At 39.8% G+C, this 26,216-nt stretch overlaps 1 protein-coding gene across 4 annotated transcripts in view; it reads right to left on the bottom strand.

Annotated features, from left to right (window-relative positions):
- itsn1 (intersectin 1 (SH3 domain protein)) overlaps positions 1-26,216 on the bottom strand; it is a 73,183-nt gene that overhangs the window by 24,428 nt on the left and 22,539 nt on the right. For 3 of the 4 annotated variants that reach the window (XM_017699008.2, XM_037543242.1, XM_017699009.2), the window contains 18 exons: positions 25,028-25,091; positions 20,994-21,154; positions 19,914-20,102; positions 19,619-19,697; positions 19,432-19,541; positions 17,465-17,528; positions 16,958-17,095; positions 16,133-16,245; positions 15,300-15,562; positions 13,675-13,824; positions 13,386-13,526; positions 12,999-13,086; positions 9,558-9,697; positions 2,767-2,876; positions 1,723-1,937; positions 1,234-1,355; positions 1,005-1,019; positions 1-234 (listed from right to left, as the gene is read on the bottom strand). The exon at positions 1-234 is cut by the window's left edge and continues 83 nt beyond it. In XM_017699008.2, coding sequence (XP_017554497.1) covers positions 1-234; positions 1,005-1,019; positions 1,234-1,355; positions 1,723-1,937; positions 2,767-2,876; positions 9,558-9,697; positions 12,999-13,086; positions 13,386-13,526; positions 13,675-13,824; positions 15,300-15,562; positions 16,133-16,245; positions 16,958-17,095; positions 17,465-17,528; positions 19,432-19,541; positions 19,619-19,697; positions 19,914-20,102; positions 20,994-21,154; positions 25,028-25,091 — 2,396 coding nt within the window. The remainder of the gene's footprint in view (positions 235-1,004; positions 1,020-1,233; positions 1,356-1,722; positions 1,938-2,766; positions 2,877-9,557; positions 9,698-12,998; positions 13,087-13,385; positions 13,527-13,674; positions 13,825-15,299; positions 15,563-16,132; positions 16,246-16,957; positions 17,096-17,464; positions 17,529-19,431; positions 19,542-19,618; positions 19,698-19,913; positions 20,103-20,993; positions 21,155-25,027; positions 25,092-26,216) is intronic. The other variant, XM_017699010.2, reaches the window with a different exon arrangement.

Below are 26,216 nucleotides of genomic sequence, written 5' to 3'. Positions count from 1 at the left end.
AGCTACTGCAGACGTCTCTGTGGTGACTGGCTGTAGAGGCGTGGGTGTGGTTGATGAAGTGGGGGTAATGCGGGTGCCGAGTTTGGAGGCTGAACTGGATGTAGCACTGGCTCTCAGGTTAAGAGGAACTTCAGATTCTGGAATCTTCTCTGCATAGTTGGCAGGAAACCAGCCAGTCTTTCCTTTAATTTCACCCCCTAACCAGCCAGGCTCACCAGTTTGAGACTCATCAACCTGTGACAAGAGCATGAGAGAGAAGTTACAAAAGTGTCAAATCAGACAATAAAAAGTGATATTTCAACCACTTTGAGTATGCACACTTTTTGATGTTTCTGAACAAGCTGTGTTCATGGGTCATCAAGCTAAGCTCCGCTTAAGGCAAGTTGAAAAAAGTAGTCTTGGCCAAAGATGAAAGGTTCCCTTGTTACTAACCAGCTTAATGTTATCCACTAGCTTACTAACCAATAAGTCCAGCTTCACACAGCACACTCAACACATACCCCACCAACCATGAGCATAATATGTGACATCAGAAATCTCTGGTCAGAGGATTGCTTTGAAACTGGTAACTGCACAGTCCTGATGACTTAACAAAAAAAATTACATTTGAAAAGATGAAGATGAAAGACTTAATCAGTATTTAAATCCTCATTTATGCCCGATGTGAACTATATTTAACATTGTTGCTGTCTAAAGTCATGAGTTCTTTCATTAAGCTGTTTTACAATGTTATACAAAAAAAAAAATACATATTTTAGTAGAGTGGTTATTTCAACAAAGTATCATAATTTAACATGGAATTTTAAGAGATATTAGAAAAAAATGTATATTTATTTATTTATTTTAAATGTTAAACAGCTTCACTTTTATTCTCTGAATACCTAATTTCATGAATGAAAAAAAAAATACTGATGATGCTTTAAAGTGTTCTGTATTGAGGAATGGTAAAGTGCAAATAAAGAATGGAGATTGGTGGAGAGGGGGAGGAGTCAACCTGCACTTACCCACTCCCCTTTCACCTTCACGAAGAGGGAGCACAGGTAGGAGAGAGGGGTCAAAGGTTAATACTCATATACAAAGGTAAACACAAAGTCTCATGCAGCTAAGCATATATGTGAACATGCACATACAAACCCTTCTCATAGAAAGGCCACTCAAAGCATTAATGACAGTTTTAGTCATTGCAGCATAAGACAAAGTTCACTTTTAATACAGCTTGAGTTAAATGCTTACCATAACTATGTCCCCAGGTTGGATGGTAATTTCATCATGACTTCGGGCCTCAAAGGGGTAAAGCGTTCTGTAGTACACCACTCTTACCTTCTCCTGATTAAGGCCAGAAATGGGTACTTTATCTGACACGTAAAAAAGATAAACACAAAGAGGTAATTCAATGGAAAAAGCTTGTGATTCAGTAATGGAATACATACATGGAATGCATTTACTGTCTTAGATACTATTCCATTCAACCAAATAGCCTTCTATCCTTCCATTCATTCATCCAACTGTCTTATCACCCCCCACCCACCCCTTCATTCTTTTATTCAAAATTTCCCATTCTGGGGATGGCCTGAACAGTTTGAATGCCTGAGTATTATTTATGTTGGTATTCAATTGTATATTTAGTATTTGAAAGCTTCTTTATTTTCAACCAACAAAAACTGTAGCCTAAACAACACATTTCAATAGTACACAGTCTCACACATCACTCTCTCTCCTTACCTAATGCAGGCCAGGGTGACTGGCCCAGCAGTTTTCCTGGTTCAGGCTGCTGCATGAACAGTTTAGAGAGTTTGTCCTGCATGTCTCCTCTAGAGCTCTGGCTCTCCTCTTCACTGACGTGGCTCATCCAGGGCTGAGAGGCAGGCGGCGTTGGGGCTTTGCCTAATGCTGAATCCCTCCAGGCTGGCGACATACCATCATCAGCCCCCAACACTCTGCAGGACGAAAAAGAAGTGGCAGAGTCACTGCTGGTGTTAGATTTTACTGCATATTAGTCCTCAGTATAACGGCTCGTTTTTCATAGTAAACTAGTTATTCAGTCTACCATAGTTAAAGAAAAAAAATATGGGCCTCATTCACCAACCGCTTGTAGGAAGAAACTTTTTCTTAAAACCTACTTCTACAATTTCTGACTCTAAGGTTCTAACTATCACCAATATTTCTTATTTAGCATTTATTCTTAGGTAGGATCAAGAGCACAATCAAGAGCACAAAGGTGCGAACAATTCTGTGGTTTAAGAACACATACTGAATCTGAAGCAGACTTGTTTCTAAGGACCTTTCTCAATACAAAAAAAAAAAGAATAATGATAATGAATAATAGTGAATAAGGCTCAACTGTTCCAAAATTGGTGTGAAATGATACTAGCTCAGTGATGCTAATCCACTTGTGCCCAGTGTCTTCCAACTTCATATTAGCAGCTAGAGGTGAATGCTTGAGGTGGTTATGTGTAGCAGAAGCAGTCTGTATTTAAGCATTATTTTACAAAACTTGCCATAGGCAGTGGAATTGGTTTCAACTCCTGCAAAGTAATTTCAAAGTAACAAAGTGTGCTTCTTGTTTAGCATTAAAACTACTTTCTGGACTCTCCTCCATGGTATATATTCGATTACTCTTCGATTGTCATATTTTGTTGTAACGTCAGGCATTTTTTTGAATAGTTGACAACTGTGTCCAAACAGAGAGACGACTGGTACTAGAAGACCTATCAGTTGACTAGTTGACTAGTCTATGGAACCCCTAGAATACAGGCACACACGGACCTGCTCTCCTGCAGATCTGCAGGCTTGCTGTCCAGTGGAGGCTGAATGATGTCCCCCTCCAACTCCTTCTGTTTCTGCCGCTGCTGCTTGTTGTGGATCTCCCTGAGCTCCTGTAATGCATGATGGGATACAAGATAGGTGAGTTGGAGTACAAGAGGAACCAGGACTAGGAATGATCTTTATCTCTCTTCCTCACACACAGGCACATAAAACACACACACATTTCAAGATGTCTGCAACTGTACCCTGCAAGTGTTATTCATTCAATGCCCATACTACAAACCTCAATTCCAGAAAGGTTGGGACAATACGAGAAATGTAAACAAAAACAGTGAAATCAATGGACTGACTGGTGGTTTGAACAGGAACGCTTCAAAAACAAACATGTTTTACCTCATCAACTGTATTGTATTTGCAAAAGTATATACCTTTTCTTTAAATTGATTCCTGATACATGTTCCAAAAAGTTAAGATGGGGCAAGTTAAGATTAAAAGAATTATGCAGGTACAACGATTTTTGGTATTTCACCCTACACTGTTCACAACATCAAAAGACTCAGAATCTGGAGGGATCTCTGCGCGTAAAGGGCAAGGCCAAAAACCACGACTGAATATTTGTGACCTTTGATCCCTCTGATGCCACTGCATTAAAAACTGACATGCTTCTATGATGGATATCACCACATGTGCTCAGGAATACTAACTGGTGTTAGTATACGCCATTTTCACTGCATCCAAAAATGAAAGTTAAAACTCTCCTATTCCCAGCGAAAGCCATAAGCTAAGAACATTCAGAAATGCCACTAACTTCTATGGGCTCAAGCTCATCTGAAATGGACTGATGCGCAGCGGAAAAGGTGATTTTGTGGAGTCAACCTTTCAGATTCAGAAGAATTAATGGATGTTGTGTTCTCTGGGCTAAAGAAGAAAATGACCATTCAGATGTTGCCAGCACAAAGTTTGAAATGGAATGGGGGCTGTATTAATGACCATGGCACAGCAAACATGAAGGCATCATTAATGCTGAAAAATATACACACATTTAAGAGCAACATACACTGCTTTCTAGACGATGTCTTTTTCAGGGTCATCCATGCTTTTCAACATGACAGTGCCATGTCATGTGTTACAGCATGGCTGTGAAATCAGAGAGTGTGGTATATTATGAAGCACAAAACAACAACAAAAGCCTTGGTATGGTTGTGCAGCTGAAGACCTGTACAATGAAAGAACAGCAAAAAAAAGTTGCTAAAAGTTTTGTTTGGTACACTTTTCAATCTGAGACAGGTCAAACAGGAATTACTAATCACTACTTTCTGTTTTTACCATTTCACATAGTGTCCCAACTTTTTTGTAGTTGACGTTTGTAAATTGTTCACAATGTTCTTTACATAATATGTATGTTTGCTTCCCCTCTGACTACAGCAGTTTCTAAATCTCTCCCACACTAAATGTAAACAATGTAAAAAGAAAGTATGAAGATCAATGCCTGAAGGCCAAAAATAGTGGAATACAGTATTTGTAAGGGCCACATACTGATTAAAAGCAGTTAAAAACTGCTATAAGCTTATTTTTTTTGATAATCCACTTGGAGCTCTGAACAACATCAAGCATGTATTCCATCTTCATGTTTGAGATACACTTGCATGGAACATGGTGCAAACAATGTGTTCATGACTGCAAGGCTGCAATGCCTGCTGGGTAACTTCACGTGAACCACAAGGGTCACAGATGACAGAGAGGTAACTGTACAGACACAGAACATTTAAAGGAAGGTGCTGTGTTTCAGCTGGCCAATGGAAACACTGCTGCTAATGTGATGTAATCGTAATCTTCCAATAAGTAATCTTCAGAATGATTCACACAGACTGTGCTACATTACAGAGCCCTGTGGAATGACGTGTTTAAAATAATAGATTGTCAGACTGAACAGAGAGTTACTAATATTCACCCATAATCACGGCATCTCTGCAGTGTAAATTTCAGGTAAATGGTCATTTTAATCATCACACAATTAAATAACAGGCAAGAAGGCTAAAGAGACAGAGTTAGAGGTTAGAGGTTTCAGTGTAAAACCACGCATGCACATATACACTCACTCTCTTTTTCCCCATTAACTCACACACAGGCTGTGTCACAGGAAGCAATTGGTTAGAACTCCATGAACCAGATTTGTCATAATCAGTCATGCACTGGATTTCACACAAACCGGTTTGATTTAGTCTTACAACATTGTTCTGTATAACTATTCTTTTAAGAGACCACCTTTTTATTTACTTTAATTTCAATCAAAACAGCCATTATGTATGAGGTACTTATTTTTAGTGTCAGAAAAATGCAGGAAACACATTTAGTAGAAAAGTACACAAAAAAAGACCAAATCTTTCAATATTTAACTTGTCCACTTTTTACATTTGTGCAAGTACTACCACCCTGACTTTCACACTTTCCTTATAATCTTAAAACAACAACTGCATCCTCCCAAGAAAAATAAAAACTTGGCAACAAACTAACCACTAACATGATCTAATCCTAACCTAGAAATGTAATACTGCTATTCAGTGTCTCCTCAATACCTGGTAGCTTTAATATAAACTGACAGAAGAAAACTGTTTAGCTATTACTGCTGTTTTTACTACATTTTCAGTGAGAAGGCCTCCAAGTCACACTTAAGATAGACTGAAACAGTCCTCTTGAAAACCATGGCTTGATAAAAGCATCTCTAGGCATTAACGTAATCTAATATAAACAAGTGAAATGGCAAAATAAAACAGATTAAGTCAATGACAACCAGGTTCATGCATAAGGCTGGCCTGCCACAAACACTGACCTTAATAATTTAAGGCAGTGTTTCTTAATCCAGCTTCTGTGGACACACAGTATTGCACAGTTTCCTGTCACAACCCATTTTCATGAGCTGGATCAGGTGTGTTGAGGCAGGGACTAGATGAAAGCTCAACTGAATACTGTAGTTAAACACAAACAGTTGAAACTGTTCAGTGCAGTGGGTTCATAGAAGCAGGATTAAAAAAAACCTATTGGCATAAGGAATCCATTCAGTATAGCGACATCTGTTGACTTCGAGGATAAGCGGCTACATTTAATCTGCAGGAACCTTAACTCCTACAGTATGAGTAGAAGCTGCACTTTTATACTGTTCTCGGACCAGCTTCCATTATCCACAACCATATACTTGAAGATGCAATTCCATACATTCCCTGCCATTTTTATTAATATTTATTCAACAATCACTAGGGCATTAATATCCAATTGTGGCCCTGTACAGATTGGTTCTTTTCAACTGTTAATTGCCAGGAACAGCAGGCCCTAGTGATGTCCATTTGAAACCCATGTTCACAGATAGCCCAACTTTGGGTTAAATTCCCCTTCAAAAAACCCAGTGCAGATCAGAATCAAGAAAATTATCACTGCATCTTGCACAGAATGCTACTGTACCATATTAGAAATTTCTAAACCAGTCCCAGATCAGTGTAAACCAGCAACTTCTACCAGCACTGAATGGCCCAGCATTAGCACAGCGATCACTTCGAACAGCCCTGCTACAGGAGCTTGAGGGGGAAGGTGCAATAAGACACAATAATGGGGTAAGAGTGTGTGGGATCAGGGTTTGTTTGGGTTTTTTTGCAGTTCAGGGGCTAATGGGGAGACCTGGAAGTAGAAGTCTAAACGCTTCAAACAGGCCAGGAGGGCCGCAAGGCAGTCCAGCAGCACCTCGTCCACCGAGCCCCCTGACTGCAAGAGACAAAGCCAACCAAAAAGGTCAAAGGTTCAAGAACTGAAAATTTCACAACAACACTGTTAGAACAATCAGTCATTATCATAGCTTAGCTTTATTGCTAAGATGCTACACTTCTGGACAGTGTGCAGAGCAAGTAGTGATTAATACTGTAAGCTATAATAAAAGAGTTCACAGATAGGCCTGAAGAAGCACACCAAAGCACCACGAAGGGGCAGAACAGATGTCTTGTTTTGTTGGTTATTAAACACTGCAGGCTTTTAAAGGAACACTCCAGTGTTTTAACTAATCTCTACCCGCCCCATCGATAGCATGACCTATATTATCACAGAAAATAATTTCCCTGGACTTAGAAAAAGAACAGGAAAGCTGTTGAGTCAAAAAACACACGTAACCTGTGTTCACATTAGCATGCGACAGGCAGCCGGTTATTTTCTATAGTAGGCTATTTGCAATTTAGCAACAAAAGACATGGCAACAAGCCAAACTAATATTTTCTCAAATTTTAGAAAATAAAATGAGATGCAGTGAACTGACTATCTAAATCATCCATCAAATTTATAAGACACTCGTAGTCCACGATTCCCAGCCTCTACTGTCTGAACATTTTGCTCCTACCGGAAATCTGCTCCTACCAGAAATTTGTTCCTATTCACAAAAGCAAAAAGGGAAATGAAACTTGTAAGCTTGTGACTTTAGAACCACAGCTTATACAAACATAACCATGATAACTTTTTTGTTTAAAAATGGACCAATAGTACCAAATTTAAAAATAATCAAAATATTATTCATAGTGAGCTGCACTAAATCTAAAAAGGTCAAATTATGTAATTCATCATAACGCAATTATAAATACTGTTGTTTTGCCCACCCCCAAACAAATGCATCAAAATTACTGTTCATAGTAGTCAACAGTACACTACAGATGCAGTAGACATAGATTAAGTAGAAAACGCTTGAGTATTCCTACAACTGTCATTATCGATGAAGTTATTGGCTTGATATGGACCACAGAAGTCAGGAATGCTGAGATGACGCAGTACTGCGATCCCTCCTGCCGAGGGCAGCAGAAAGCACGGTGCAGGTGAGTAAGGGGGTAGAAGGGTAGTGTCATGATGGTAGTTGTAGTTTTTGAGGTGGGGTAGTAGCAGGTCTTGGTTGACTACCTGTCGCCCTCTCTGCTCCTCAAGAAGTAGCTCCAGCCGAAGGGTCTCTATCCGGGCAGTGTGGGCTTGATAGAACAGCCCCAAAGACTGTACCAACCAGGGTGGGAAATTGGTAGGGAAACCAGGGTAAAGGACACCAGCCAAGCCATTCAATAAAGGTAGAGACAAAAAGGGGAGGTAGGGGTGGGTGGGATGAGGTTGAGGATGAGGATGTAGATGACCAAGGGGCAAGAAAGAGTGAGTAACAGTCAAATACAGTGAGAGAGGAAATCAAGTGTTCAGTACTTCATCTCACTGGCTCTTTCTCTTTTATTTTACCTAGAGTCTATACTAGGGCCAGACCGATATACTATTACAAAAACAGAAAAAAAAGAAAAGAAAAAATGGGGAAAATTGTTTTCTATACTGCAACAAACAATCCTCTGGTGTAAAGAAACCAGTTCACTTTATAGCAGGCATTGGGGAACTTAGGTCCCTAAGGGCTGGACTCCAGCACAGTTTGGTTTCCTGCTCAAACACCCTTGATGCATCTCAATTTAATTGGCAAGTTTAGCTGGAGACGTTAGATTACAGAAGTCACCAACATGTGCTGGACTTCGGCGCCTAGTTCAAACCCTTTCTTGCTTTATATACGAAACTGACAGTCACTATGATTCTATTACAGCAATAGCAGTTGAACTGGTAAATCTGAAAACAAAACATGTTTTAGCAGCATAGGGAAGATATAGCACAACAACTATAATGAGAACTGAAGAAAAGCATAAGAGCTAACTAAGAGAAACTAACAAAACTGCTAGGAATTTTGGGAGACTGCAACACCCATGCTACAACATTTATATCCATCCTAAACCTCTGGTCAATCCCAGAGGCATGGATTTAACGTGCATGTTACCAAGAATGTCCACAGGGTCATAGGGTTGTCAAATTCTGCCATTCATCATGCCAGTAAAGGGAATAATGCCGCCTTTTTTAAGCTTCCAGGGATACTATATGGGTGCAGGCATCAGCAGACTCATGACATAATGATCCAAACAAAACAGGAGTTCCAATACACAAATAACTAAACAAATAAATGCTTTCTTTACAAGCATAGGACATATTTCAATGCAAGTAACACAGTTTATGTCCAAATGTTAATGAGTATTAACCACAACATTTACTTAGGAGGTTTTGTTTTTTTAATGTTTTAATTCACCCATCCTCGCATATTTGACATGATACCATTGGGCACATCGGTGATGTCCCTGAATGTAGCTCCAAAATCCGTAAGACCTGAGGCCATGGGGTTGGAGTCCAGAAATTTAGATAGGGCATTACTATGACTTGTACTTTATGAGTTTTAGCTGTTAGAGGAATTTGTCAACTACGAATTGACAACCACATTTAACAGTTCTCAACCAACAACCAGCGCTCCTATGAGTCAGTAAAGCACTGTTTAACTGAAATGACTGAATGATTGACTATATCAGGCAATCTTACATTACAGGAATTGTTAGCTGCTTAAAACTGGCATCATTATGTATTTGCGACATATTATTTATAATAATATTTTTATATCGGTCAGGTCCAAGTCTGCACTCTGGCTTGGGAGATTACATGAATCTGTCAACATTTTTTTGAGGAGGCAAACACCTTTAAAACTAAGAAGTAGAGAAATCTCCTATTTGGAAAACACAGATTACAACACTGTTTCTCATCCCTCCCTTCCCCACCCCAGGAATGCAGAAGAAAAAGAATACTAAATAAGCAAACACAATTAAACTCTGCTCTGTGTGATCTTGGAGGCCTGTCTGTCTGTGAGCGTGTCTGTCTGTCTGTCTGTCTATTTGTACACATGTTTGAGTTTTGTGAGAGTGTTTGGTCAGCACCTTCAGCTGTGTGTTGAACGCATCTATCTCTAGCAGTTTGGAGCGAGTCTCTTTCTCCACGGCGTCCAGTTGCTCACAGAGCTGCTGCCTGGTTGCTTCCTTCATCTCCACAGCTCTCTGCAAGCCGGACAGTGAGTCCCCTATAAACACAAACAAATCAAACTGCCATTGAGACTTTTATAATAATTCAGACTGAAATTGTTCTGATGAAGTTTAAAAACTTTGTGTAATCACCTGCTTGGCCAAATCCATGTTCTACACATAGTGACTTTGCAACTAAGCTTTCAATGTCATTGGTTAAATGAAGTAAAGCACAGGCTCTCATCCTTAGTCTAAAACCTTCTTCTTTATCAATTTTAAAACACAATCATTCACCTTCAATGTTATGCTTTAAAAAAATTAAAAGGGGGTGGGGGGTTGGTAGAGTATTTTTACATTCAATACTTCTAACCACTGCTAAGCACAGATTAATACAAGCTTCAGGAACTTGTCATGACTTAGTCACGACAGGTGCAAGGTTGGAGAAGCTGTTATTCTGCACAAGCAGTGGAGTCCAAGATGAACCACAATATAGATCCTACATGTGATGGATGTCATCAAGCTCCAGCAACACATGTACAGACATTTTGATACTGTCCCTCTTTTTGCCTCATATCGGACACAAATATTCAAATCATTTACTGATACAATTTGGAGGCTGGTTTTCTATCTTTTGTCAATATTCTTGTTAGGTAGGGGTGGGAATCTCTTGGCACCTCACGATTTGATTACGATTCAGAGGGCCGCAAGGCGATTATAAAACTATTACCGATGCATTTTGTTGCATCTTTTTTTCTACACAGGATCTCTTTTTTTTCCCCTCACTGTGAGACGACTTGGCAATTTTAAAATGATCCACAATGAATTTACTTCACTTCCATTTGATTTATTAATAAAAGATATTTGATGTGGTACGTGAACTGGAAGACTCTCATTCACTGCTTTTTTTTTGGAGCACATTAGACGCTACTGCCACTCATCTGCGATAAAATGTGCTGTTACGGTGAAATACGATCCAATGAGAATGGATGTGAACGCAGCACGTTACAGCCATTCTGCCCGTTTTCTTTAGTGATTTTATAACTCCAGGTTTGGTCGTGTTGTAGAGAGTCAGAGGTCACTGTCTCAGTAAAATATCTGCGAGACAGGACATGAGCAACGCAGCGTGAAAGTGCTGTTTCTCAACAGAGATTTAGCTAAAATGAACATTTGGAGATGAACGGATGTTCATATTCATAAGCACTGCATTTGGTTTCCTGGAACATTAAACCTGCAATGAGAGACTGCCAAACACTAAAAAGTTGTGAAGTTGAAGTCGCTTCTCTTTCTAATTTTCCCGTTCCACCTTAAAAGGTACCGCATTTACATTCAGTGCCTCAGTCAGAATTTAACGGAACGGAAAAATTTGAACAAGAAGCTGTAGAATAAGATGCGACTTCAGCGTCGTAAATCAAACATTGAGAGACATTGTAGAATATGCTGCTCTACTTCTGAGGATCAGTTTTCTGGTGGAGACGGGAGGAAAGCAGCAAAGTAAAGAGCAAAGTAAATCTGCGCTCTCGTTTAGAAATTTTAGCCTATACTAGGACATTAACATACATTGAGACATCCTGGGCATAAATGTTGTGGCTCCCAAGGTGGTTTGATTTTTGTTGAAAGGACAAAATGTCTCTTCTTAACATTTGGGTTGTGACTCCTGATCTAACCTGGTTTTAATGCAGAGCCGATCGAATTTCTCGCTCATGTGCTTCTGTTGTGCCGCTCAGACGGTGCGGGCGCTGCACTTACCCACTTCCAAGTTCTGCCCTTTGCATTCCATCAACATTACGGTATAAATTAAATATTTAGAAAATTGATTTTTGACATTTGCGAATCGATTCAGAATCATTCACATCTGCATTGCGATGCATCTAAGAATCGATTTTTTCCCCACATCCCTATTGCTACATAATTACTATTAATTAAATGAAAATCTCCTGTACCTCCCTCTCACATATCAAGTCAAGTGTGTTGTGAAATTGGAGAAAATCAGGCATAATTTTGTTTTATTATTATATTTTAAATATGTAGAAGATGTGTCCTCCTTAGAACTTCCATGATGGGCTAATTACTGATCAGTCTTTCACATGTAGACACTGTTGTACTGAAACATGTAAAGGTAGTATTTGAGACCCATCTGTTGATGTAAAATGTTATAATGTTTATTTATGTATTTGTTTACTTATTCATTTTGCTTAGTTCTTTTTTTCCTCTTATTGTTTTCTTTGTGTCACGTTTTTTCAGTCTGTGCTGAATCACATATGTTTTCAATCTGTTTATTAATTATTGCCCTTTTTCAATTAAGTTAAGTGATACTTTTTTAATCCTGCAACCGGGGAAATTCCACCTCCGCATTTAACCCATCCGTGAAGTGAAAAACCACATACTCACTAGTGAATACACACACACTAGGGGGCAGTGAGCACACTTGCCTGGAGCAGTTGGCAGCCCTATCCACGGCGCCCGGGGAGCAAGTGGGGGTTAGATGTCTTGCTCAAGGACACCTCAGTCATGGACTGTCGGTGCTGGGGAACGAACTGGCAACCTTCCGGTCACAGGGCCAGTTCCCTAACCTCCAGCCCATGACTGCCCCCAAATTGTCTTTTGTATTAACCTCAAAAGTTCAATAAAATAAATATTCCAAAAAGAAATTCTCCATCACCAAAACAACCATCTTAGTGTACTGTTTTACCCTACTTAACTGTTTAAGCAGTGTAGGATAAAATAAGGGTTTCTTTTTTATGGACTTAATAAGCAGTTGCAATACATAATCATATTTTTTAAAACTTCAGCTGTCATCATTTTGTCATCAAACCTTATGCTAGATCATATTTTCTAATAATACTATGTCCTACACACAGGAAAAAATTATGACAGTGACAAGCCGTCTGGTTAACCACAATGTGAAGGTGGTCAAACGCAGCCAGTGTAGATCTTCATCTTCAGCACTAAATAATAGCTATGCTATTCTGGAAACCCACAATGTGGTCAAGGTGACAATGCCTCTCTCTTACTTCTCATTTTTCATTTAGCAGTGCTTAACAGCGTGCAGCATTGTTTCCAGTATTGTTCTAATCATAAACATACACTACTACATGTAATATATAAATGGACAATACCAATATATTTGTATTTTGCTCTTAAAAATGTATTGTGTTTATGTTATTTGCTTATACTTTTCTAACGCTTGTACCATCTGTGACATTTAACATATTGGGCCCTGTGATCTGTGTTTTGGGGGAAAAAGTGAATGCTTCTAGATTTCGGGATTTTTTGTTTCAGGTCAAGATAAATATGAAGTCAAATTAAACAGCAGATATAGCAACTTCTGAGAAAATAAGGGGAAATAAAAGTGTGTCTTACTATGCAGGCTGTTCTGCTGCACTTGCTTCAGCTGATCATTCAAACACTGTTTATCAGGAATCAGTCTACCCAACCACTGCTGAGACTCCTACAGAGGGGCAAGAAAGAAAGACAGAAACAGATAGAGAAAGTGTAAGAGAGAGAAATTGAGTAATTTAAGAGAGAGAAAAAAGAAAGGAGGGACACAAATAGGACATATAGAAAGAAATCAATAGGAGTGAGATTTAAAGGCCGCAGTCTGGCAGCATGAGTGAAAAAGTGAAAATAAATACAAAGTGTGCATTACAAACAGTCAGGCAAAACCAAAATGGTCAAAGCGGTAATAATAAGCTGCTGTCTGAGTTGTTCTAGGCATTGTACATGGTACAGCTCTGCAGGGTGAGGTACCTGTAGCTGTTGTTGCAGTGTGGTGATCTCAGCGATGCGGAGTTCACGCGTCTTATTGGTGCTCTCAATCTCTTGCCTCTGAGTGGACAGACGGAAACGGATATCCTGCAGCTTCCCCTCCAGCTGAGACTTCTTATCATTCTATGAAAAAAGAGAGCAAGAGAGCAATGTGTTTAATTCTCAATTTCCAATGATCCAAACATTCAAAATAATACAAGATTAGAATCAACTGCGCAGACAGGACGAGATTCTATGGTAAGTAATAGCGTGTATGTGTTTATGAGCTTACCAGAGCCTCAAGCTCAAACTCAAGGGTCTTCTTGCGCGCTTTGAGCAAAACGATGTTCTCCTGCTCTCGGTTCCTCTGGGTCAGCAGCTCCTGTCTGCGGTTCCTCTCCCACTCCAATTGCCGCTGTCGCTCCAGCTCCCGCTTAGCTGCCTGAAAACATGCACAAAGAAATAGGTTAAAGGAATATTTCAGCTCAAAAAAATTTTGCTAACAACATAAATAAAATCCATGTACCCTTTGTGGAGCTTCTGAGGCTGACACTGGTACTGCTGACTATTCACATTGATTTATCATATGCCACGATGTTGGAATTTTGTCAGTTACCTTCTACCAATTGTGTGCACTTCCATTCACCTTTTTTATATATAAATCAGTCCAACTAAAAACTATTTATCAAGTTAAAAGCAAGTAGAAAGCAGCTGCCTGCACACCATGACCCTAACCCTTTTAGAGCAAAACACAGGCTCTAGATAAAAAAAAAAAAAAAAAAAAAAAAAACATCAATCAAGGCATCCTGTCTTAAAAATGTATTCAAGTGTTTTTCTTTAAAGAATTTAGTAACAATTAAATAAGCTCTCTCGCATGTATACCTCTTTGTTTCATGTTTTGTTGTAGTACTGTTTTGACTATTGTGTGCCTGTGTCTGTCAAAGTAGAGTTTACAAAGACTAGAATTATGCAAGCGGAATCACGATAACTGGTGTCTGCTAGCTTCCACAGACATGAGAAAGCTTCTGCTCATGCTTAGCATTCTGGAGAATTAAAGATGATATCAGTATCAACTGGGTTGGTATCAGCAAAAAGTCCTGGATTGGACATTAAAGGGAAAAAAAAAGAATGAATCTGATTAATTCGGGTAAAAGATCTAGCCTGAAACAGCACAAGCTCACAAAATGTGATGTGATAGCAGCTTAGCTGAACTCAAGGTTTTGACATCTTTAGTTTTAAATGAAGTATTTCTGTGGTTATTTTAAAGAACCAAGGCATTTGTATTTGGTAAAATTCATGTCAATCATGTCAATGCCTTTAATCATGTCAATCACATCACATCACAGGTCCTGCAGTGTGTCTTAATATATTGCAACACATACTATTATTGTAAATTGCAGCAGTATATTTGCAATATGGTTTCTGTCCATATCGTAAAGCCCTACAGCCATTCCAGCTCAGTCTTAGCAGCCGGACACATAGGCATAAACACACGCAAACATATACACATTTGTAATTTTGTCAATATTTGTAAAATTAGTTTTACATTTTTGTGACATGTCAAATGTGCCCAGAATTATGAACAGAGCTGTAGATGACTCCATAATGACTGAGAAAGCTGTATAACATAAAGAATAAAAATATAATAATAATGAACATCCAGACTGCCTCATGTTTGAAAAGTAGTGATCAAATCTGGGGGCAGACAACTCGGCAAAAATGAAGATAAATAGATAAATACAGCAAACTATTTAATCTTTGTCCCCCACCCCACCCCACAAAAAAGAAAAATAAATGTGTCTAATTTAGAAGTATATAAATTTAAATTACATATCCGTATAATATTTCACTCCATACTGTTTATTACGATGATTTGATATTTGAATAGCAATATATCCCCACGTTTTCACCACACACCTCTCTCCTCTCAATCTCTTTGCGCCGCTCTTCCTCCCGCTGTCTCTCCAGTTCCCTCTGTTTCTCAAGTTGCTTCTCCAACTCTTGCTGTCGTCTGCGCTCCTGTTCTTGCCGTTCACGCTCCTTGCGCTCCTGCTCCTCCCGCTCCAGCGCCGCCAGTCGCTCCTGCTCCTTACGTTGCTGCTCCAACAGGGCCTGTCGCCGCTTCTCCAGCTCCAGATTGCCTCTTTCAAAGTTCTCTCGCTTCTTGTCCTCAAAAGTGACTGCAGAGCAGAGAACAACAGAGTAAGAGAAGGGCAAAAAGGAGGAAGAGAGGAGGTGAGAAGGGTTGCAGATTTTTGGACTACAAAGTTGACCCAGCCAACTAAGTTTTGGTGAAAAAGAGCTTCATTCGAGATTAAGGCTCAAATGTAACAGATAAACAAGCACACAGGCAGAAAGGACATGAGATGAATGTTTTTAGCATGCATATAGTTGGAGAGCTGACAAAAGGACAAAAACCCTTGCACTGAGAGGGACAAAGCTGGCATTTGGGCAATAGCCTCAAGCATTATCAGCCACAGCCTGCTAAATAAAGATGAAGTTAAATGCTATTACTTGTCAAATATAACTAACATTGCTCATTTTTCATTAGTTCAATGTCATTTCATCCTTACACTCTCATATTTATGAAACTTGAAGTCTACTACATTCAGAATTACTGTGTTCTATTCTGTAAACCTATCTGTAACAGAAAATAAAACGTTTATAAATTAGGGACTGTTAATGAGACGGTTAATGGAATATAAAGAGACAGAAAAGGAGAATGCATCGTTTATTTCTTCACCGCTGACCTGGAAGCTTTTTCTCTGCCTCTTTCTCCTCTTCTTCTGCAGACTCTTCCTGGACCCGCTGATCTATAGGGTGCATGCTGGTCATAGAGACTCCACTGCCAGAGCGTACCCTCCTACACACAGACACACATCAATTTAGACAGCCCAGAGTATATAACACCTTATGCTGTAATAAAGAAAACAATGAATGATCTTACAACTCACAGCAATTTACAGGTCAGGGCAATGAAGTTACCAGCACAGATTTATTTAATTTTATATGAATGTACCCAGTAAGTGCCAGTGAGCAACGGGGCATTTTGTTCTAAAACTAGCCTTTAATATCTTATTGTCACGCAATATTCAACTATGCAGCATTGCATCCCTCAGCCTCATTGGTCCAACAAAATGTAAGATTTTGTATCTTTTTTGCGTTTATCTATTAAATGTTTTCTGACTTTAACACCAAGTCAAAGACAAATTACACAATCATTGAAAATTTCCTCCCAAAGGGCTAAATAAATTCTCACTGTAAGCATGGCCACATTTCCTTTTGCATTAGCTAACTCAAAAAAAATACTTTTCAAACAGCCCAGTTTGAGTTTTTAAACCAGAAAATCTACAGACTATTGCGGCACAGCTGTAGGGGGCAGACAGGCATGTTTACAAAAGATATAGAGGATGCTTTAAGGCAATGAGCACTGAAGTGAGCATGCTAATGGTTCTCACCCATGGTTTTTGGGCAAAATACTCTTTCAAAAATATAAAAACAAAACTTGATGTGGTTGGATAAATTAATGGATGTGACCTTTGGTTATAGCATTCAGTGTAGGTGGGTACTCTGACCTGAAGGTAGGTGGCAGAAGTTCAGGGGGCAGGAGAGGAGGGAGGGGCAGGCCAGACATGGCCATGTCAATTAAGTGCATGGCCAGAATAAACTCCTCAGCTGTCAGCTTTCCATCCTGGTCTATGTCTGACAGGTTCCTAAGGCAACCACATCAAACAGAGCATCAGTGAGGGCGACACAATCCTCAAATGTTGAACAAATCATGTGCACCAATTATTTTTCAACAATGACAGCAATCGGTAAAAGTTTAATCTGATATATTATGCTTGTCAGAACTCATTTCTTAAGCCATAATGAAGCAAAAATAATACTATGACATTCAATAATATTAATAATACAATAAATAATACAATGGGACTCTGTATGATAGTCACAATAAAGTCACAAGACTCAGCATCATAACTGAAAACAGACGGTTACTATTCATGTGAAAGATGATACTTAGAAGTGTTTGTGTATAGTCACTGAAATGTTTCTGATGAAAAAATCCATAGTCATATTCTTACCAGATGGTGGCCAGCTGGGCTTGTGGTAGACTGGACTGCATAAGAATAGTTCTAGCCTGGGGCCCTGAGAGAGAGAGAGAGAGAGAGAGCGAGAGAGAGAAAGAGGAGCTGAAAATGCTGACACCAAAATCTCAGGATCCACTTCACTTTATTGACTCATAAGAAGGGTCGCAGTTAGATCAGTACTATGCACACAGGCACACACACTCAGACACAGCCTCCCAGCACACAATTACAAGAGTTCAAACTGGGTTGTAGCGAAGTGTATAAAAACATATGCCATATTGACACTGCCAAATCTGGACTGACTGCTAAGTAACAGGGATCCTTAAATTATGGTTCACAGACAGGTTTGCGTTAAATGTGTATGTGGTGTTTCACTGCACGGATGGGTTAGACTGCAAAGGTGAAATTTCCCTATTGTGGGACTAATAAGGATCACTTAATCTTAATCTTCATAACTGCAATTTTGCATAAATTGGCTTGACCAATCCGAGCTACTCTCCAAGATATTCCTACTCAACAAATCCATTTCTTCTCCCTGAGTTTTGTCCCACATCACAACAGCACTTCTGTACAGCTGTAAGAAAAACATATTTCATAGTTTTGATCCCTCATCTGTCTCCATCAACAACACTGTGGCACAGTAACAGCAGGAGTCGCATCCGAGGCTAACAGCTGTATGTTTTGTTGGAGACTTATTGGCAGCTGAACGTCCTCTATAACCAGATATACACAGATTTTAGAAATTTCGTTCTTTGACAACTCACGCTACACATTTGAATAGACCATTGTGTACAGACAAAGCTTATGATTTATGTTTTCACTGTACAAAAAAAGTTTGGTTCAACCAACATGCTGCATTAAATGCAGCCTCTACAGGCAGCTATATCTAATGAACAATGTCCAATAAAGCTGTTTAATTCAAAACAACATGCCACATCTAAGAACTGAGCAAACACGCTCAGAATTTGAGCCACAGCAGCTTTGCCAACATGTGAGACATTGTGCACTGAAAATAAAACCAGATGGTACATGGGTAGGACAATACATAGGCTATTTTACAAAGACCAAAAAAAAAAAAAGACCCCCCACACACACACAAAAACAAACAACAAATTAACGTAACATATACAGCCTTCCGTACAACAAATGCTAACCTATTTGCCTATGTTTTGTTTACCAGCATGTCTCCTCCCATAATGGGGAAGTGGCTGCAGTTGTGTTCAGCACTTTCTTGCAGCTTCTGTTGTTTTTAAATTGCTTTACAAATAAATTTGAGTTGAGTTGAGTTGAGTGTTTGTGTGTGTTAAAAACAGGCTAAAATCACACAGTGTATGCTTGGCAAGAATATGCCAAGGCAAAAAGGTTTAAAATGACCAATGACTGTGTCCGAATGCCAAGTCATATCCAACACCAGACCCTGCTTTACTGCCAGCTCCAGCAGATCGTTTGTTGATTCACGCTGTAGCATACAATACGCTTATATCACATGGTATCAGGTGGTACTGGATGATGGTATTGGTGCATTTTTCTAAGTATGAGTAAATGAGCAATACTGGTATTGATGCAGCCCTAGTAAAACAACAATATTTTTTTGAAAGGCCTTAATCCAGCTGTCAGAATGTGTGAATATGCTTATGCAGGACATATCACTGTCAGTTTACAACAGAAGAGTGTAACCTGTTCCCACTGTTAAACTACCAACCAATCAAACCACATTAAACCATGGGACTGATATGACCCACAGGACTAATAAGTAGTACAAAGGGAAGGGTGGAAGAGCTAGTAGTAGCCAGTATAATCAGCATTTTCTTTTTTCATTTTCATTTATACTTTTTGGGTTTGTTTCATTTGGGTCCTCTGGTCACATCATTTGACATCCACTTCCTCAAATCAGGCTCTAGACCCACATTAAAGCCCGTTAGTACTCAGAAACCCCCTTAAAGCCAATGGAGGTATAGTACCTGTAAGATGGCCGCTCATCATCTTGTCATGGCTGTTGAAGAGTTGGCGATACTTTAGCCGTGAGGACTGGGGCACAGCCCAGTCAGAGGGCACGGGGGCTGCAGGGGCACTGCATGGAGACAGAAATAGGTTATTTAGAGGATGTATGTGCCAGTGTGTGTTCATGTGTGTTGACTGGAGACTCACCTAGGTGTCTCAAAAGACTGTCCCTTGGGTAGCTTGGCACTGGAGCGGTTGAAAGATGAGCTTTTGTTGAGAGCTGTGGCTGAGAGAGAGAGAGAGAGAGAGAGAGAGAGAGAGAGAGAGAGAGAGAGAGAGAGAGAGAGAGAGAGAGAGAGAGGAATTAAAGTCATCTGTAGTCCATGGTTAAAGTCATCTGTAGTCCATGGTTAATTCTCAGAGATTATGCTCACCACTTGCTTTCATTTATATTCAGTGTCATTGAGTGGAGTTTCTACCATGGTCTCCACCAACCTCTTACCAGGGTGTGAAAATCCTGATATGGGCTGTATCATCGAAGGGGCTCCGTTGGCCATTGGAGGCACAGGAGGGGTCACTGATGACACCAGTGGGGGTGACATGCCCACACCCGGCACTCCAGGAGGAAGAGGCGGGAGGGGCATTGGCGGCACCGCTGGTATACCTGTCATGGTTCCCATACTGGGCATTCCTTTAAACAGCAGAGACAGAATCCGATGGTTCCACACACAACAATCTGGTAATATTGGTTTCTTTATGGGTCTTTTTTTTTGTAATTTCATCAGATGCTATTAATCATATTAGGCAGTTGGTCTTAACCACAGCAACCTAAAGTTTACTCATGTTACAAAGGTAGCTGAAGGCAGCATTGAGAATCTTGCCCAAGGACTCTAACTGATATGGCATGGTGTGTTTGCAGAACAGGGAATCAAACCCGAGTCTGCCACATGGAGGGCATTAATGTCACCTACTCTGCTATACCAAACTTGAGTTAGACAATGAAGGTTTGAAGCAATACTGAGCAAAATGTGTCAAAGTATGGATTGGAAGGCGACCGTATCAAATTTAAAGGGATAGTTTAGTAACAATCAATTACACCTTAACCCAAATGTAGCCAATTAGCTAAGACATTTTAGTCTCCAGAGTTAGATTTTTTTACTAAATCAAAGTTTATGCCTCTCTCTTACCATTCCAAAAATCTTACACAGAACAACATATCTACAAAAACAGGCAAAAGTGTGTTGCATGGCTAAACAGTAGGAGCACGCATCTTGAAGCGCTGTGCTTTTGTACACTTACATTTCTAGACCCAACATGTTAGAAACTACATAACTTTCTGTTTGAGACTACTTAATCACTCAATGTTGTTTCAATCAAGTGTGTGATCATTTAGGCATGCGGTTTACACAAACGGTAAATGGTAATAAATAAATAAATAAATAAATGAATAAATGAATAAATAAATAAATATATATATATATATATATATATATATATATATATATATATATATATATATATATATATATACACATATACATACATACATTTGGCTGCTTGTATTCAATCAAGCCGCATTTACCAAAAGCACTGGGAGGCGGTATGGACAGTGGGGGCTGCTTCATGGAGGGGGGCAAAGTGGGGGGCAGCGGGTGACCCTGCAACTTCAGCTTGATCAGCTTCATGGCTATGGAGAACTCGTGCATGTCCATCTTCCCATCGTTGTTCAGGTCGGCCAAAGCCCTGCAGGACACCAGTCACACCTTTTAATGGCATTCTAACAAATCTGTACATTCCCGGTCTTTAAGTGATAAAAGTGGACATTGAACTTTAAGACACAAACTATCAAGATCTAAGAACTACTAAAGGCTACAAAAGACAAACTTTTGAAGTGGATTTATGCACTGGAAGTATTATTGCATAAATAAGGGAATAGTTGTAATTAGAAGTAATTTAGATTTACTTTTTTTTTTTTTTTTTAACTGGTTTAGTTTTCTTTTTACTATGCCTCATAATAATGTCATGAGCCTATTTAGAAAGACAAGCTTCAAGCAAGTTTCAGAGCAGTTTATCATCAGCAAAATATTAACCATCAGTGAGCAAACCCTTGTTACACTAGATTACAATAAAAAAATGGCTCCCTTTCTCATACACCAGTACTCTATAGGAATTCATCTAATACAGGTGCGTCTCAATAAATAAGAATATCATCAAAAAGTTAATTCATTTCAGTAATTCAATTCAAAAAGTGAGACTCATAAAGATTCATTACACACACACACAGTGATCTATTTCCAGCGATTATTTCTTTTAATGTTGATGATTATGGCCTACAGCCAATGAAAACCCAAAAGTCAGTATCTTAGAAAACTAGAATATTATATAAAGACCCATTTAAAAATTATTTTTAATATGTAAATGTTGGCCTACTGAAAAGTATGTAGTGTATATGCACTCAATACTTGGTCGGGGCACCTGTTGCATGAATTAATGCATCAATGTGGCATGGCATGGAGGCGATCAGCCTGTGGCACTGTTGAGGTGTTATGGAAGCCCAGGCTGCTTTGATAGGGGCCTTCAGCTCGTCTGCATTGTTGGGTCTGGTGTCTCATCTTCCTCTTGACAATTCCCCAGTGAGTTTGCTGGCGGTTATTAACCAGATTTTGGTACTTTTGACGGTGTAGGCAGGCGCCAATCAGAATCAGAATACTTTACTGATCCCAGAGGGAAATTGCAGTTATTACAGTTGCAACCATTTATGTAAAAGAATAAACACTTAATAAACACAGAAATTTCAATATGCATATGAGGTTTAAGTTCTTATGAATACAGTAAAGTGGCAGTGACTGTGATAATAAATATGAAACATCTTGTACAAAACAGTTCAAATTATTGCACCTCTAAGTTACTGCACACAATTATTATTACACATATGAACAGTACACATTGTGAATCACACACTGAGGGAGGAGTTATAGACTTTGATGGCCACAGGTAAGAATGACTTCCTGTGGCACTACGTGGTGCATTTTGATAGAATGAGTCTTGCACTGAATGTGCTCCTATGTCTCATCACTGTGTCGTAGAGCGGGTGGGAGCCATTGCTCCACACCCACAACATCACCAGCCTTGCGGATGAGTCTGTTGAGTTTGTTGGTGTCTGCCACCCTCAGGCTGATTCCCCAGATTGCAACAGCATAGAGGATAGCACTCTGCATAGTCCAGCAGATGTCTCAGTCACCTCAGAAAACAGAGATGACTTTGGCCTTTCCTGTAGAGGGAGTCAGTCTTCTTAGCCCAGTCCAGTTTATTGTCAATATTCAATCCCAGATATTTGTAATCCTCCAGATTGTCCACACTGCCCCCCCTGATGAATACAGGGGTCAACGGTGCCTTGTCCCTTCTCAGGTCCACCACCAGTTCTTTTGTGTTTGTCACTTTGAGCTGCATGTGGTAAGTCCTTCACCGTCACCCTGTACTCGTCCTCATCACCCCTGCTGATCTAACTATTGCAGAGGCATCAGAAAACTTCTGGACCATGGGTCAGAGCTGCTCTAAGACAAGTCTCTCTATGGTCTTCATGACGTGGGACGTCAGTGCCACTGGCCTGTATTCCTTGTTGTCTTAGGAACAAGAACAATTTAGGACGTCTTCCACATCATAGGGACCCTCTGGAGACTCAGGCTCATATTGAAGACATGGTGCAGTACTCCACAAAGCTGGGTGGCACAGGCTTTAAGCACCCTGGGCCTGCAGTATTTTTTGTGTGGAGTCTCCTCAGTTGTCTTCTCACCTGATCAGCAGTGAGACTCACTGTAGAGGTGACTGGTGGGGGAGGGGTGGAGGTGTGAGATGGACTATCACAGGAGGGGGCAGGCTATCAGGAGGGGGAGGCAGGGTGAGTGGAGTGGGCTGCTGAGGACCAGCAGCAAAAGAGTCAGGAGGGGGAGACCGAGCCTGCAGAGTCAAATCTGTTAAAGAACAGATTTAGCATGTTGGCCTCGTCCACGCTGCCCTCTAACTCCTCTGTTGTTGCTGGACCTGAAGCTGGTGATGGTCCTCATTCCATTTCAGACCTCCCTCATGTTGTTCTGCTGGAGTTTCCACTAAAGCTTCCTCCTATATTTGTTCGTAACCTCCCTGATAGCAGTCTTCAATTCCCTCTGGATCGTTCTCACCTCCTCCCTGTCTCCAGCTCTGAAGGACATCTTCTTGTTAGAGAGCTTTAATGTCCTTTGTTACCCACGGCTTTTTGTTTGGGTAACCTTTAACAGTCTTCATCGGGACAGTGGAATCCACAAAGAGGTTAATGTAGTCCGTTATTCACTCTGTGAGCCCGTAAACAGCCACCATAATAACGTGGGAGAACTCCCTCTGTAAATAATATGGCCTGAGTCCAACAGCCAACAGCTCAATGTTCAGGCTACAGGCACATTCCTTGATGGTAATGTGACCAGGGTTATACCAGCGGTTATTAACTAGCACAGTGTCCTGCTGTTTAAATTTAAATAAAATTAAATCTGCATCTCCATAAAGCTTGTCAGCAGAGGGAAGCATGAAGTGCTCAAAAATGTGACTGTAGACGGCTACGCTGAGTTTGGACTTGAAATAACACAGTGGACCAACACCAGCAGATGACCTATATCCCCAAACCGTCACTGAGTGTGGAAATTTCACACTAGACCTCAAGCAGCATGGATTGTGTGCCGCTCCACTCTTCCTCCAGACTCTGGGACCTTGATTTCAAAATGAAATGTAAAATTTAGTTTCCTCTGAAAACAGGACTTTTTGGACCACTGAGCAACAGTCCAGTCCTTTTCCTCCTTGGCCCTGGTAAGACGCTTCTGACATTGTCTCTGAGTGGCTTGACAGTTGTGACAGTTGTAGTCACATCCATGTCCTATATATGTCTGTGCGTGGTGGCTCTTGAAGCACTGACTCCAGCAGCAGTGCACTCCTTGTGAATATCCTGCCAAATTCTTGAATTGCCTTTTCTTGACAATCCTTTCAAGGCTGAGGTTATCACTGCTGCTTGTGCACTTTTTTCTACCACACTTTTTCTTTAGTAATGACCTTTTGTGGCTTACCCTCCTTGTGGAGAGTTACAATGACTGCCTTCTGGACAACTGTCAAGTCAGCAGTCTTCCCCATGATTGTGTAGCCTACTGAACCAGACTGAGGGACCACTTAAAGGCTTAGGAAACTTTTGCAAGTGTTTTGTGTTGATTAGCCGATTAGAGTGTGACAATATTCAAATTTTCTGATATACTGACTTTTGGGTTTTCATTGGCTGTAGGCCATAATCATCATCATTAAAAGAAATAAACAATTGAAATAGATCACTCTTTGTGTAATGAATCTATATAATATACTAGTTTCACTTTCTGAATTGAATTACTGAAATAAATTAACTTTTCAATGATATTCTAATTTATTGAGATGTACCTGTATATGTGATGATGTGTGCCACATGTCAAAGAAGGAGACATGTTACAGTACAGTGACACAACAGAAACTACAGTCACCTTAAACACACCTCCGGCCAGTAAAGGCAAAGTTAAATTAATCTGGATTATTAACTATTCTGAATAATCAGTCATTTACAAAGGCTCATACCATATCTGGGCCAGAACAGGAGCAGGTAAGCCTGACTGCAGAAAGAAATTCTTGGCCTGATCACCTGAAGAGGGAAAGGAAGACAGGCATGATTAAGAAGGTTACAGCGTATAACAAGACAAAGCACTAAACAGAAGTCATATAAAAGCAATAGTATTAAAACAGATAACAGTATAGAACAAGATGTGCTTAATTTCTGTCTCTCAGACATGGAAAATTAAAAGGCTTGCATTACATAACTCAGAGTGAGGTGCCACTATAGCTTTTAAGTGATTTGTGTGTGCAGAGTCAGATGACCACATATAAATTGTGCATTGTTATAAACATGCCTTGGTGTCAGGACTGGACTGGTTCAAGCTATCCACCCACCAAAGCCTGTGCAAGAACAGACAGAGGAGCCTGCTTCACGTTAGGCTTTTATGCATTTATTCATGGTTTTATTTTTTTCATGTGTGAGCAAACTTTCTCCTGATATTTCCAAAATGTACTTTTATGAAAGCACCAAGACAGATACAAACTAGAACAGTATGTTTTAGAGATTAAAAAAAAAGCACTTGGAGGTGCAGTTGCCCTATCCTTGTTCAGTTCAAAATGCACTCTTTTATAACAAATGGTGAAAGGTGGGACAAGTTTTACAAAGTATTGGCAAAAATCTTCAACTTAACGAGAATTTTTTTTGGAGGACAATGTGCAGTGAAAATATATTTAATAACACTTAGCAATTCACATCTTTAGACACTGCAATAGAATTGTAGTATTATAGTTCAAGTATCATATCATATTGTAGGGTTTGCAGCAATTCCCATCTATAGTCACTGTATAATCAGTATAATCAACTTGTCATCAACTTGCCATTTTAAAATGCAACACTATTAAGCTGGACTATTTTGCTGGAGCCAATCAAACAGGCAAGTTAGAAATGACAAATTATATTCATTGTTATATATTTATAGTTAGTGCTACTGGACAGCAAAACTCTACAACTGTCTATCTAACCAGTTTAGACTTGAAATACTGTGGTTGCTTGAAATATACATCACTGTATTCAGTATAAAGTAATTTGCGTTTTTTTCTCTTCCGTATGTTTCATATTTCTCTTAAAGGGAAGTTGAGGAAGAGGGAGCAGGTTCAGTGAAGCAAGTTTCACTTCTCCACAACCATGAGATGAGGCTGCCAAGGGTCAGAGTCA

Source organism: Pygocentrus nattereri, chromosome 12, assembly GCF_015220715.1.
Source record: "Pygocentrus nattereri isolate fPygNat1 chromosome 12, fPygNat1.pri, whole genome shotgun sequence".
NCBI classification, from domain to species: Eukaryota; Metazoa; Chordata; class Actinopteri; order Characiformes; family Serrasalmidae; genus Pygocentrus; species Pygocentrus nattereri.
This window is presented reverse-complemented; position numbering and strand designations above follow the sequence as displayed.